A 14,955-nucleotide genomic window follows, 5' to 3' on the forward strand; every position below is an offset into this window, starting at 1 on the left:
TTGGGTACAATGCAGACATTTGAATATGGATTCATAATACATGATGTTATTGAATGAATATTATTTCAGGTATGATGATGGTTATGTGGTTCTTCAGCAGAATGTCCTTTTTCTGAGACGTGTATGGAAGTATTTTAGGGTGAATTGTATGGTGTCTGCAAATTACTGGAAACATACATGGATTAGGTTGCTGCATTTTAAATCACTATTTTCCTAGGTTAGAAACATTCAAATATCAGCAAATGCCTGAGATTCAACCTAACATTTGTTGAAAGAGAAAAAAGCAAATGGGGGGCTCTACGTGAAGCATCTATAAATGTTTGCACTATTCTTTCACCTTTCTATGTGTTTGAACTTTTTCGAAATAGTTAAGAACAAACAGGTAGTCAGCGTACAAAAATGAACTCTCAGCAGATACGTATTTGTTAGATTAAGTGTGCTGACAACATTCTCGCTGGCAATAATTGCCTGGAACAGTGTTTGATAGAATTAATTCTAAACTAAGATTGATTCAGAATACAGAAAAGAAGGAAAGCTTTATTTCATTGTATGAACTTTCATGTGACAAAGAACAGAAAAATAACTACAGGTGGAAATTAAGAAAAGAGTTTAGTGATGTCTTAAGGACTTTTTTTTTTTTTTTTTTTTTTAACGTGGATGATATTTAAAGACAGATCCACTGTAGGGCTTCCCTGGTGGCGCGGTGGTTGAGAGTCCGCCTGCTGATGCAGGGGACACGGGTTCGTGCCCCGGTCCGGGAAGGTCCCACATGCCGCGGAGCGGCTGGGCCCGTGAGCCATGGCGGCTGGGCCCGTGAGCCATGGCCGCTGAACCTGCGCATCCGGAGCCTGTGCTCCGCAACGGGAGAGGCCACAGCGGTGAGAGGCCCGCGTACCGCAAAAAAAAAAAAAAAAAAAAAAAAAAGACATCCACTGTAGGAGAAAATTTTCTTATTTTTTGTCAAGAGATCAAAAATGGCTTTTATCTAGGCATGGCCTCAACAGTCCTTGTAAGATAGGATATATCTCTAGAATTTGAAAAAGAAAAACTCTTATCCTCTTCCACCCCTTCCCTGGTTGCCATGAGGTGTCAAGCTGAGGCACATTTTACTCAGGGTTATTGGGGTTTTGTGAACAACCATGGCAGATTGATAAGGTCATGAGATGGTAATTCCTACTCCTCTACAAAATTTCCCTAAGTGATTATAACAGCCCCTGATATTATCCTCCTTTTTTCAATCCAAACAGATCCCTAAAGAAGTGGCTGACATCTTTAACGCCCCCAGTGATGATGAAGAGTTTGTCGGTTTCCGAGATGATGTTCCCATGGAAACCCTGTCATCAGAGGAGAGCTGCTATAGTTTTGACTCACTGGAGTCAGGGAAGCAGGTATGGGTGCCTCCTTTCAAGGCAGGCGTATCCGTCTGGAAGCTTGGATCTTGGTTCGGATATTCTTTTACTTGAACGTGGTCTGAGACTGGTGGTATCAGTTAATTGTCGAGCATCTTATTTTATTAGTGTTACACCTTCATGTTTCAAGCAACTGGTGGGGGTACCTCGCTCAGTTTTGCTGTTTAAATCCTTTCTATGTACAATATATATATATTTTTTTTCAGTAAAAGGGACCTCACATGATCACATCCGTCTTCTTTGGCACCTCGGGGCTGCAGCCTGTGGCCAGGCTGTATTTGGAGCGCTCCCACACAGCTGGCGGGGGAGGGCTGATCCCCCAGCGATAGCGTAGGAGTGTGTGGTTACCATGAGACACATGGCCTCTGTGCTGCTGCGGTGAGGCTCTGTCCGCACCTCACTCAGGGGATTGCTGGCGAGAGCATTGTTCTTTCTTTAATTCCTTTGATCTGTGGCAGACACAAGTTGCAGTTCTCGGAGAGGTAGATTCCTGGAGGTTTATGTTGGGATTTGGCAGGAGCATGGCCGAAGTATCCAGGCTTCCGTGGCATTTTTTTCTGAGTTCATTTGTGGCACTCAAAATTCCTCATTCTCCCTCGACCATGGCCTCCCTAAAAGGCTGTGAGTTAAACCCACCTAGCTTCCACTGGGGAAGTAGAGGAAGGCAGACAGTTATTATGTAAGTGAAGCCCCCGCTTGCCGGCAGTGTGTGTGGTCTCCTCACCTTATTTGATGCCTCTGCATCATTTGACACCCTGCCCCCCCCCCCCAGCCACCTGCTTCCACGCCCCTTGGTCTCTTTCTCTTACACCTTTTGTTCTTGGTTGTCATCCCTTCTACTTCCTGTCCCCATCTGTGGATGTTCTCCACGATTTTATCTTCAGACCTTTCCACTTAATGATCTCAGTGCCTGGCCCGGTCTCAGCCGTTGCCTCCTGGTCCTTTGTGGTTTGGGTCTTCCCTCCAGCCCCAGATGTACTTCTGACAGACACTTGGATCCGTCGTCATTGCTCAAGAGAGATCTGAAACTCACCATTTTCCCTCCCTGGTTGTCTGTCTTCCCCATTTTTGTCTCCAACTTTGGAGCTCTTGACGCCTCCTGTTTCCTCACCCATCTCCTCAAGTCCCTCGCAGGAGCTGATGAATCTTCTGCCATGTTCCTCACCTCCATCCCTTCCCGTCTCTTCCCTCCTCAGCTCCCGTGGTTCTCATAGTCCTTCCCGCAGGTGTGGGACTGAGCTCTGGTCGCCATCCTCCCCTGTTCAGAAATCGCCAGTCCCTCCGTTCGAATGTGGTCAGGCAGTGAGGGGCAGCCTGTTGGGTCCGGCGTGAGTGGCCCTCTGAGCGGCGCGGGACGTTGTGTGAAGCGCCAGCACGAGCCTGGCGGGCAGCAGGCCTTAAGGAACAGAGCGGCCGCTCTTGCTGCTGTGACGACTGCCCCTTCTCCTGTGCCCTCACACCTGCCCCCAGTCCAGCCCTGCTCCCGAGTCTGACCCCAGCATGCATTCCGTGGCCCGTGACATGCTTTTCATGCAGAGTGCCCTTAATTCACTATCTCCCTGGGAAGGTGCAGGCGCTGTTATTATTCCTGTTTCACGGGTGATGAAACTGAAGTGTGGGGAGGTGAAGTGACTTGGTCTGAGGCCTCACATCTGAGAAGTGGCCGAGCTGGGATGTTCCTAATCTAGGAGCCCCACTTCTCAGCCTCGTGCCTTGCACGGCTCTCTCCTGCGGGCTTTGCAGCGGGAGACCAGAAACTACATCTATGCCCCCCGCATGCACTGTTCTGCCCCCCGTGCACACTGGTCCAGGCTCTTCATCCTGCCTCTGTGCGCTCTCAGCATCTTTCTAGCCTCTAGCCCAGTTTAGATGCAGGTCAAATGATTCTGCTTCCACGAAGTCTTACTGGATTTCCTTTCTTTCTGTGCGCCATGTTGCGTGTGTCTCCCTTACAACACTGATCCTCGCCATGGTGACCAGTGGACTTGTCCAGCTCCCTTACTAAATGACAGGCTCCTTGATGGAAGGGGCCTCGTACTTGAATGGTGCTTTCCAGCTTCCCCGGCTTGGGCTGCTTCCTTGGGTTGTCCCTTTCCTCTTGTTTCATACATCCAGTGCCCCTGGGCGAAGGAGCACCCGTGGGGTGGAACTGAGGTGGGATACTTGTCTGACAGGTTCAGCCACCATGACTTCCAGTCTGTTTCTTCACATCCCATGAGCTTCAAAATAAAAAAAAAAGTCACCACTCTGTTAGCTTCTCTTCTGATCTGTTATTTGCTTATGTTCTTTTTTTTTTTTTTTTTTTTTGAGGCACGCGGGCCTCTCACTGCTGTGGCCTCTCCTGCTGCGGAGCACAGGCTCCGGACGCGCTGGCTCAGCGGCCATGGCTCACGGGCCCAGCCGCTCCACAGCATGTGGGATCTTCCCGGACCGGGGCACGAACCCGTGTCCCCTGCATCGGCAGGCGGACCCTCAAACACTGCACCACCAGGGAAGCCCTGCTTATGTTCTTGATCACGGTAGATGCAGGTCACCAAAGCCCACAACATACTGTCTAGTAGTGATTTTTAAGGATAACGGTCAGATTTCGGAGAACAAAGAGCTGTGTGAGGCTTGTAACCAGGGACACAGGAGACTGTGGAGTGGATGTTCGCTTTGTTACAGACCCCATTAAAGATGGTTTTTACACCCTGTGAAATCAGGAGAATAAAAGCATGGGCCTTGGTCTAGGGCTGCAGCTGACTTGTTTTCTCTATCAGAACTGGCCACCAAAGATACTGATCTCTCCCAGGCTGACGGCTGCCTGTGACACCAGCTCAAAGCACAGAAAGAGCCAGAGGACTGGCAGGTTGGAACCTGCTGTTCCAAGGCATGACGTGTTCGGGCTCCAGCCAGGGACTTTGGGTCGATGATGAAGTGTGCACATGGGCCCCACTGCCCTGCAGCAGCCTGCAGGGGCTGGCCCAGGGCTCTTGAGCCAGATGTTTCCTGCCCTCGGAGGTGGTGGGTTTCCTTGGGAGCCAACCGCGCACCATTCTTCATGACAGACCCTGGCCTGCTGCTTCCCCACCTGGACCTCACACACTCCGGATCCATTTTAACCCGCCGAGAGAAGCCGCGTGAACTTGTACGTAGTGTGTGCAGCAGTGCCGGCGCTGGTCTCCCTGAAGCACAATTTGAATTTCACTTTAAAGAAACTTCCCTTTTGTGTGTGAATTTTTTTTTTTTTTTAAGCAGCTGCATCACAGCTATCAACAAAGGGATGAAGTAATTTACATCTGAGCACAGTCACTCCAATTACCCATAATAATTCACAGGAGACATTTTTAAGCTTAAAAAAAATGCCGGATATAGGCATTTCTTTTTTTCCCCCAGGAAATTTTTCTACTCGTCTGTTATGTCTGTTTTTCTCCAGAGACTGATTATCCGAGGTCGAAGAAGTATATAATTAAAGTCAGGGAAAAGGCAGGCAGGGAGATAAAGGTTCTCCAGCCGCATGTGCTGTCATGAGGGGTCATACCCCTGCATCAGGGGTAGGAGGGGAGACGTCAGAGGCAGCAGGGGACATGGACTCCAGGCCTGGCTGCCAGCTTGGAGGAGGCTGGTTTGTGGGTCTCCGTTCTGTACTGCCATTCTTGCTTTTCCCCTCCTCTCTTTCAAGCATGCCATTTATTTTTATGAGTTCAAAAGAAAGAAAAAGTCATTACTGGAACATGTCCTTTCTGAGTCAGCCGTGTAACATCTTTCCTCGGGCTCCCTTGCTACCTGCCGGCGGCGGCGGTGGCTGCTTCTCACCTCCTGCGGGAGAGGGACTCCCTAGCGGGTGACGGAGCAACTGCGTTCTCCTCGGCAGTGGGCGGGGCGGGGCGGGGTGTGGAAGCCTCCAGCCCTGTCCTGCCCGGAGGCATGCTGTCTGTGAACCAGGCATCTCCCCTGGGAGGAGCCGGCTTGGGATGGCTGTTGGAAAGGAAAGCCAAGCGTGCGTGGAGGAGCCAGGGCCAGGTCTTCTCCTCCATGTGTTTTCTGTTCTGTGTGAACGCAGACGCTCCTGATGGCCCCGCCCCGGCGGGAGAAACTGAATTCCATCAGCCCCTACCGGGGACACCAGCTGATGGAGGCTGCGGCCATTCTGGTTTTTTGAAATTGTTCAATTTGTGGGTCTAACTTTCTGCAAACTATGGAAAATATGTATATATATATACGTGTGTTTTTATTGTGGTAAAACCTACATAAAATTTACCATTTTAACCATTTTTAAGTGCGGTAAGTCCCAGTGTGCTGCCTGCAAGACACTGAGAGGCGTTATTCACAGCATCTCGAGGCCTTCACCATTATCTGTTTCCAGAATGTTTTCATCGTCTCACACAGAAACTCTGTCCCCATTAAACAGCGACTGCCCTTGTCCCCAGCTCCTGCCAGCCTCTGTTCTTCTTGCTTTCTCCGTGACACATGTGTTTTTAACTTAGCAGGATGTGCGTTTCCAGTCCACAACCTTCACAGAAGAGCTAAGGAGAATTTTTAGAGAGGACAGTGACTCAGAGACGGAAGATTTTGAAGGATTTACGCAGAGTGATCTGAATGTTAACAGTAACGCAGAAGTAATGGTAATATTTATCAACGTGAGGGAGGGTGGGTTGTAATATTTTCAGTCCTGGTTCCGAATTGTATTGTTACTTGTAAGAACTCACTTTACACATGAAAAGGTTTTACTTTTTCTTACATGTTCATCTTATAAGCCAGTTAACAAAATATAAAGATTTTACTGTTTTTTACGTGTTCATCTTATAAGCCAGTTAACAAAATATGAAGATTTTACTTTTTCTTACGTGTCCATCTTCTAAGCCACTTAGCTAAATGTAAACTCGGCTATTCTAAGGCGAATTCCTGGCCCACCAGTCCATTATGCTCTTAGAGAAAATCCAGTTGTCTTTCCTGGGTGCCTTTGGAGTCTGGGGGGATGTGTCCCAGGCGTTCCTTATTATCCTTATCAGAGAATTTATTTCAGACTTTTTTGAACCTCTTTTATCTGAAAAGAGGAGGGTCTGAGAGTAACAAGTTCCTGAAAGTCATTTTCTGTTGTGCGCCAAGTAATGTTCTTAGGTTTGGAGTTGATTTGGCAGAAATTTAGCTGTGGTACAAACTTAGAGTTTTGTCTGTGCATTGTTGATTTGGATCACGACATGCTTTTTAATGATAAAGGTGACCTGGGCTTGTCTGATTCCTAAGGGAAGTCTGCCCCTCAGCCCTTTGCCATCAAGAGACTTGTTGGTTGATCTCTTTTTAGTCCATGTGTTTAGTTAGGCCAGTTGACTGCCGACCAGTATTTGAATCTCAGGGTAACTTTGAAGAACAGCCTTTGGATTTTTTTAGGCATAAAAATGTTTTTTACTAACTGAAAAGTAGCATACATTTATCTCATAAAATCAATACACCACTTCCTTCTTTGGTATCAAGATAAGGGATAGAGCGGTTAAGCCTCATTACGTTCAGAAGCTCCCAGAGAAGCACTCGTGGCGTGGAACCTGTGTGGGTGTTTAAAGAAGCTGTAACCAGTAGCGTTGCTTTGTCCTTCACCTTTTCCTGGGGGGACTTAAGGCCTGAAAGCCTTAATGGTAGGCTGCCTTGCTTGATGGTGATTTATTTCTGTGAATAGCAACACAGACCTGTGCCAACCTATTGGCCTCAGCCCCCCGCCCCTTGGCTTTCTTTACAGAAGTTATTTGCATGGCAGTTCATGTGTTCTGGCCAGCAAGGCTCCGGTTTCTAGAGATCCTTCCAAACCCTGATGGGTATCACCTACTCTTAGTGACTTGTTTATCTTCTCTTCTTTAGCTAAGTAATGTTGGGATATTCAAAGAATTTGTTTCCAGCATGCGAAAGTGAATTACCCCCAGCACCTTTTTTTTGGTTTACGTTGACTCTGATATAACTCATAGCTCAGGGCAGGTCCACCTGTACATTTATTTTGAAATTCAGTGAGAAAGCAAGCCTTGTTGCCTCCTCACCCAACCTCCCGCCCACACTAGTGAGTAGTGGTGAGACCACCTTTCTGGCAATAGGGTATGACTCTACGTTGGTGTCCAGTGGTCTTGTAGCCAGACGTGAAACTGCCGCAGCCGTGGTGCTGGCTCTCAGGTCGGAGTCTCCACTGGTGCTTTCCATACTTCAGTCCTTTGTAGTATGCTACTCCACGGCCTTGGTAAAGAGACGGGGGCTAGACGGCGATTATGATAAATGAATAAAGCCAGTCAGGGGAGAGAATTCCTCTGAAGTTCTCCAACGGTGTCCTCTAACATAGATTCCTCTGCAGACCACTATTTGGAATTCCAAAGCTACTAATGTGGAGAGTTCAGGATATTAAAACAAATAGGTAACTCCGTACAGTACAGTCTTATTTCTCTGCCTGGCTTTTTGTGCATTGATACATACACCAAGGTTTGGAAGTTGTCTGCTTTTTTTTTTTTTTTTTTTGCGGTACGTGGGCCTCTCACTGTTGTGGCCTCTCCCGTTGCGGATCACAGGCTCCGGACGCGCAGGCTCAGCGGCCATGGCTCACGGGCCCAGCCGTTCCGCGGCATGTGGGATCCTCCTGGACCGGGGCATGAACCCATGTCCCCTGCATCGGCAGGCGGACTCTCAACCACTGCGCCACCATGGAAGCCCTGTCTGCTTTTTTTTTTTCCCCTCCCGCCGCTTTATTTTTAACTTGAGTCCAGCTGGAATTTGGGCGGGTGGTCACCGAGGAAGAAGCAGAGTCATTAACTGAATCCCAGGCGGCTCCTGGTGCTGTTCTCAGCTCTCCTCACAACCTGAGTCCCTGACAGAGGTGCCCAGGCTACACTGTCCAGCCTGTGGTCAAGGAAAGAGGCCAGGCGATGACCTTGATCCCAGTATTTAAACCCATCTCTGCTGTTGCTAAGAGTCCTTTGCATCTGAGATGTCCCCTTGCTGTTGCCTTCCATTCTGTGTTCTCACGTGTGAAACCAAGTTATGTTTTAATGCTGGAGACCTATGCCGAGTGGAGACTGAAAACTGAGGCTGAGCTGACTGAACAGGTGCCTGCAGCCACCTGCAGAGCTGTCTGCCTGATTGCACCCCATGGCGCTGCGGGTTACAGAAAGGGGAGGAGGCTTCCCTTGAGTGAGGACCCAGTGTATCCTGGGGATGAGGTTCCGCCACTGACCCTGATGGCAGGTCATCTGCCTGCTCCTTGGTCACTGCACTAAAATGAAGTCAGCTCTCCTGTCCCTCTTACTCATGAGTTGTGTTCCAGCTAGTTCGGGCAGAATGGTACTTTATTTTTCACTCAGCACTCCATTTTTACCTGAGGATACCTCTGATGTCATGCACACCCTTTTCTTTATTCCCATATTCCTGGGCTCCCAGGTGTGCCAGCTTGGCTGGTCCACTGGGGAGGAGCCCATCTCGTCAGCGTTGGCTTCCAGCCTGATGCTCTGAACAGAACACAGTCTGCCGGTGGTTGTGGCTGGGCCAGAGTGCGTAGCAGCCTGCTCTTTGATTTTGTTCATCTACAAAGTACTTGCGCATTTAACTGAAGAGTTCAGAGGGAACTACCAATAGGAAGGGAGAGCGTTCAACTATGCATTGTTCTCCTAAAATACTGTCAGAGGGGTTTTAAGTGTGTGTCTTTCTGAAGGTTTGTTTATAGGCACTGTCTTTGTTCTTTCTCTCATTTCATTAGCTCGTGGAGTCAGAGCTCAGTGATGATGGTAAAGCATCTTTCATGAGTGAGGAAGAGGAAGATGAAGAAGAAGAGGCTCCACCTAGAAGCAGCAGGCCGAGAAGAAGCAGTATTGGTCTTCGGGTAGCCTTTCAGTTCCCCACCAAGAAACCGGCAAAAACTGCCGGTAAGAACAGTTCTCCTGAGCCGTTGTTTTCTGGCTCGCACATACAGGACAGTAAGAGTGGAATTCTTGGAAGAAAGACAAGCTGCAGACAGAGGAAGGAAAGGGAAGATTCTGCCTCTGAGTCTGAGGACGACTCCAGGGACGAGGGCCAGGAGAGCTCAGATGCCCTGCTGAAAAGGACCATGAACATCGAGGAGAACAAAGCCATGGTAAGGCCGCGTGGCCCAAGACAGCCACTGCTGGGGCTCCCAGGGCTGCGTCCCTACAGCCGCTGCTGCTTTGGCTTCGGTCAGGAAGTGTGCTCTGGGCATTGTGGGTTCTTTCTCTTTTCTTGGACCCCAAGCGGTTATCACCTGATTAGCTCTGGTTTGGGAACAGAGACTCCCAGGACCATTTTTAGCCCCCTCCACAGTGCCATGGACTAAACGCCATTTACTGTTGATCAAGTTATGTTGCAAATATGCAGTGGTATTTTACAGAGATGAGAGGCCCTGTTCCCACCAGAAAGAAGCAGTGTGTAAACGTGGGTGTCATGAAGCCCACTTAGAAGTTGCTTTGTGCAGGTCAGGCAGGCAGCTTTCAACCTAGATGCTGTAGTGTCAAGGTATCAGCTAAAGGAATGAAAGGGGTCTAGGTATTAAAAGGAACTGAGCAGTTTTGAATCACTTTAAAATGTTTTCACCAGAATAATTAATGGAACAAGGTGAAATCTTTGTGTATTTGGTTTTTCTGTATGTGGTCAGTAACTGTGGTTTCCTTCATAATTTTATACACACAGAATTTTAAAAAATCATACCAATCATCACTTTTAGTATTTTAGTATATTTTTTTCTTTAATATTTTCTTTTTAAAAAGCATAATTTAATGATACTGTATATGCAGTCTTATTATATGTCTATTAAGTTGCTTAAGAAAATATAAAGCCTACTTTGGGGTATAATTTATCCAGAGACATATTTGTGTTCAGTTAAGAGAAATTTTTAGCATCGTATCTCTCTGCGTCTTTAAAATAAGAACTATGAGGGCTTCCCTGGTGGTGCAGTGGTTGAGAGTCCGCCTGCCGACGCAGGGGACCACGGGTTCGTGCCCCGGTCCGGGAAGGTCCCACATGCCGCGGAGCGGCTGGGCCCGTGAGCCATGGCTGCTGGGCCTGCGCGTCTGGAGCCTGTGCTCTGCAACGGGAGAGGCCACAACAGTGAGAGGCCCGCGTACCGCAAAAAAAAAATAAACTATGTTCATGATTTTAGGATTTAGGGGTGACACCCATACCTCTGTGTAAGTCTAAAACTAAAAGGAATCCTAATTAAATTGTATGATTGGCACGTTAATGCCTGTTATTTGGTGTTCTTAGGTGTTTATTTGGGAATATTTTCAGAAATTATTGATAAGAAATTAACCAACTTAAAGAATCAGTGTTTCGGAGCTCTGAATAACTGCCGGAATGATCTAGTTGGGCCTTTTCTGTTGTGAACATGATGAAACTTGATTCAGGTGGGCAAAATGATAGGTTCCAGGGTCACACTGAGAGTTAGTAGCCCAGTCACGATTCTAACCGCATGCTCCAGGCCTTGGACCTTCCAGGACAGTTTTCATCGTGTCTTCTTCTACCTAAGGAACGGGCATAGATTTTATTCCTCTCATGCTATCAGCATCTCACCTGCGTAGATAAAAATCTTTACATGTGAGGTTAAAAAAATAACAACTGCTGAGATCTTATGTAAACTACAAGTTCCTCATGGCTGCAAACTGGAAGACTTGTGCTAACGTGTTAGATGAAGTAGACGTGGCAATATTTATGCACGATCCTTTCTTTCTTCTGAACTTCAGCTTGCTCAGTTATTGGCGGAATTGAACTCAATGCCAGATTTCTTCCCGCTCCGAACCCCGAACTCAGCTTCTGTAAGTGGAACTCCTTATATGTATTGATTCCAGTACTCATGCACACAGTCGGTTGCTAGATGGCTTTCATTCCAGAAAGCAGCCAGTTGTGTGTGTGTCTGTGCTCTCACCTGCAGAAGAAGAAAGCAGTGAGGCGGGCCTTCTCAGAGGGACAGATCACACGGCGCACCAACCCGGCCCGGAGCGCACGGCCTCCCGAGAAGTTCGCCCTGGAGAACTTCACCGTGTCGGCCGCCAAGTTCGCAGAAGAGTTTTACAGTTTCAGAAGAAGGAAGACAACAAGCGGGGTATTTTCTGACTATAATGAACCAATGCTTCTTTGTCTAAGCCAGCGGTCCTCGCACGTGAGCGTTCATCACAGCCCTCTGGGGCTCGGTGAGAGCGCTGAGGTTCTGACTCAGTAGGTCTGCAGCAGCTGAGAAGTTGCATTTCAGCCAAGTTCCCAGATGCTGTGGGTACTCCTGGGACCGCACTCGGAAAAGAACCCCGGGGCCTAAGCTTGCGCTTGATCTAAGCTGTAGGCCATGAAGCGGGTCCTTCCTCTAAACCGAGCAATGGTTAGGACCCCAGCTTCATCTCCAGTGGAGGCTGTAAAGGGCTGATAACGGCAGCAGGTGGCTTCGTGGTTTTGCTTGTGGGCAAGTACAGTGATGTCTCTGGTCTTTCTGTTTAGGAATGGGGAGTTTGGAGTGCTTTCAGTCTAGAGCAAGACACTCTGGACCCTTCCTATTTGTGGCTTTGGCTGTTCAGTGTGGTTCACTTCCCCGGCCTCACAGAGCTTGCCGCAGGTGACCATTCAGTGGTCAGGGAAACCCTGAGCTTCTGGTTTATCGTTCTGTGTCACCTTGCTATCAGGGAGGCTTGGCACTAAGGATAGGAGCTCAGCAAATGACTAAAATGTATGAATGATTGCAGGGAAACAGAAGAGGGACATAGTTAACATGCATGGTCCTAGAGCTCTGAGGAGCTTAAAACTTCGATAATTTGTTTTTAACCGCCCAAGCCATCTAATGCCCAGTTCTGCTTTGGCTCGTTCTGCAGGGGAGATGCCAGGGATATCGACGACGTCGCCGTGTATCTTCTTTTCGGCCAGTGGAGGACATCACTGAAGAGGACTTGGAGAATGTGGCCATAACTGTTCGAGATAAAATCTATGATAAAGTTCTGGTAAAGTATATCTGATGAATAATTCACATGATCGTGACTTATACTGTACGAGTCCCAGGCACTGGTATTTGAAATCCTGCCTTGTTTTAAACTGTATCTGGGCTTACGCATTTGTGCCGTCTCCCCAGGGCGCAGAGGTGGGCTCCGAGTGGGAGCAGCTGTAACTGGGAAAGGGGAGACAGGTCTCTCTGGGGGATGCATATTATCTGTGGGGGGAGGCAGGGGTGTAGTCTGGAAAAGCACAGTTGTAATTGTTATATTTTAAATAGTTTTTATGTTTTAAACGTTGAAAAAACTAATACGCTTTTATAACCAACAGAAATATATTTCCAATATTAACCCTGTACTAACACTGTTGAAAATGTATGTATAATATATATTTTATATAACCAATAGAAACTAAAGTTTGATCGAATATCTTTGGTAGGTAGGAAATGTGTTAAGTTTCTTAGAATGGTAATGTCGAGGATGGCTTTGTGTCGTTTCGCATCCTTTTTAGATAATGGGACAGTGTCTTAAATACTGTTAAAAGGTTTTCAATTTAATTGCCAACGTTTTAAAACCAGGAGATTTTATCCTGAACATAAACCGATTGCTAGGAACAGGGTTGGAGCCGTGCGATGCTGCCCAGGGCTTATCACTCAGTCACCTGTCACCCCTGTGGGCTCTGGTCTCTCCCATCATTTCTGTCCAGCTGATCATTTCTTCCAGGTTCCCTGCTCAGTCTCATCTGCCCTAAGAGGCTTCTCTGGCCCCAGAACTAAAAGTGCTTACAGGCTGCCAGAGAGTGCCAGTGTTTGTACCAGAGAAACAGCACTGCTCGATTCTGGGGGAGAGGCAGGGCTGCTTTGTGCACTTAGGATATCCGTGTGGCCTCGTGGGCCTCCCCCTCCAAATCCCATGTTCACCACCCACCACCTTCCGCCTCAGGGTAACACTTGCCACCAGTGTCGGCAGAAGACCATTGACACCAAGACGGTGTGTCGGAACCAGAGCTGCGGCGGGGTGCGAGGACAGTTTTGTGGGCCTTGCCTGCGGAATCGCTACGGGGAGGACGTGCGATCGGCGCTGCTGGACCCGGTAGGCACAGTGCTCGCCTCGGCCTGAGTTGTATCGGTGAGGGGAGCAAGCTGAGGACGGGGCTCCTGGGCCCTCTATCGGGTACCTGCAGCTGCAGAGCTCTGGGTTTTGTAGACCCCCCTCACCACCCTCCTTTTCATTCTGCCTCTTGAGACTGGCAGCAATGAAAAGTAGAGTTTCCTGCCCTAGATAGGACTGGAGAAGAGAGTGCGTTTCGCTTTCCAGGGTCAGAGGCAAGCTTTCTTAGAGTTAGGGTTTGTACAGGCGAGCCTGTGTCCCTTTCCTCCAGCAGCGTCCTTTACCTTGGATTTGCCGGGGCCAGGCCCAGGGGGTGGGTATGGATTTGCCGGGGCCAGGCCCAGGGGGTGGGTATACCGTGGTGTAGGGTGCTTTCTGTGCGCACCTGCACTGCTCTGAGATTTCACGTCTGTTAGTGCAGTTTATTTCAGTTGTTATTCTTTTAGCCTCCCAACACCTTGGTTCTCTCTGTAAAATGAGATAATACATAGTATGATGGTTAGTGTGTATGCCCTTGAACCTGGGCAGTCTGGCTCCAGAGGCTGTGCTCTTAACTGCTGCAAGACCTCTTATGCAGCAGTCAGCAGTCATGGGGGTAAATAGACTGTCCCGAGTTTGCAGGTGAATGTAAACTGCTACTCAGGTTGAGGGATTTGAGAAACCCTATGCTCTCAGAAGCAGGGCCGACCTCCTGGGCGTGTGACCTGTGAAGTCGTAAGGGGCCCTGCACTGGCTCTGATACCTGAAATTCTCCAAAACTTTTTGAACATACGTCTACTAACTATGCACCTGGTCCTGTTTAAAACCAACACGCTTCAGTGCTTCTGCATGCGTGATCTGGGGTGATCAACCTTTCTGGACCTTTTTGAAACATGCGAGGGGAAGGAGACATTAGTACCTGTCACAGGGTGAAGGATTATCTGAAGAGTCTCACGTGATTAAAGATTGGTGGAGAGGCTGAGTGATCCAGGCTCAATCAGAAGCTCATCTTGCGGGGAGAGCCTGTTGATAACGGGCATTTCTGCTGCCATTGCTTCCCTAGGGTTGGGTGTGTCCTCCCTGCCGGGGCATCTGCAATTGCAGTTACTGTCGGAAGCGTGATGGCCGCTGTGCCACAGGCATCCTCATTCATCTGGCCAAGTTTTACGGTTATAATAACGTTAAGGAATATCTGGAGAGGTAAGCCTCACAAATCAAAAACAGAGGTGGGAATTCCCGGGTGCAGCCGGGGAGACCCTCTAGGCAGGTACGGGGTTGCCTTGTTTCAGTTGCTTCTTAGAAACCACGTCGAGTGCCAGTCGTCCTGTGTCTCTTTGCATTGGGCAAGCTCGGGACTGGTATTTTCCCTATCGGGAAGTTCCCTCCTTTGCTAGAATTTCCCCCTGACTGCCTCCAACAGTAAAGAGTCTACAAGGCAGGCTGAGGGAACGCTGTGAAGGCCCAAGGCGGCAGCCCTAAGGAGAGGGGAGGCTTGGGCCACGTGCGCTCGGACGAGGAGGCTGCTTGCAGGGACG

The 14,955-nt window shown here is 48.6% G+C and overlaps 1 protein-coding gene across 1 annotated transcript in view; it reads left to right on the forward strand.

The window, feature by feature from the left end:
- Window positions 1–14,955, forward strand: part of CDCA7L (cell division cycle associated 7 like) — a 50,675-nt gene that overhangs the window by 35,468 nt on the left and 252 nt on the right. Inside the window, exons 2-9 of the mRNA XM_082846376.1 lie at window positions 1,248–1,388; window positions 5,876–6,013; window positions 9,112–9,486; window positions 11,105–11,176; window positions 11,293–11,463; window positions 12,218–12,343; window positions 13,274–13,423; window positions 14,484–14,620. Of these exons, the coding sequence (XP_082702502.1) occupies window positions 1,248–1,388; window positions 5,876–6,013; window positions 9,112–9,486; window positions 11,105–11,176; window positions 11,293–11,463; window positions 12,218–12,343; window positions 13,274–13,423; window positions 14,484–14,620 (1,310 nt within the window). The remainder of the gene's footprint in view (window positions 1–1,247; window positions 1,389–5,875; window positions 6,014–9,111; window positions 9,487–11,104; window positions 11,177–11,292; window positions 11,464–12,217; window positions 12,344–13,273; window positions 13,424–14,483; window positions 14,621–14,955) is intronic.

Source organism: Leucopleurus acutus, assembly GCF_964270905.1.
Source record: "Leucopleurus acutus genome assembly, chromosome: 9".
In the NCBI taxonomy this organism is placed as follows: domain Eukaryota; kingdom Metazoa; phylum Chordata; class Mammalia; order Artiodactyla; family Delphinidae; genus Leucopleurus; species Leucopleurus acutus.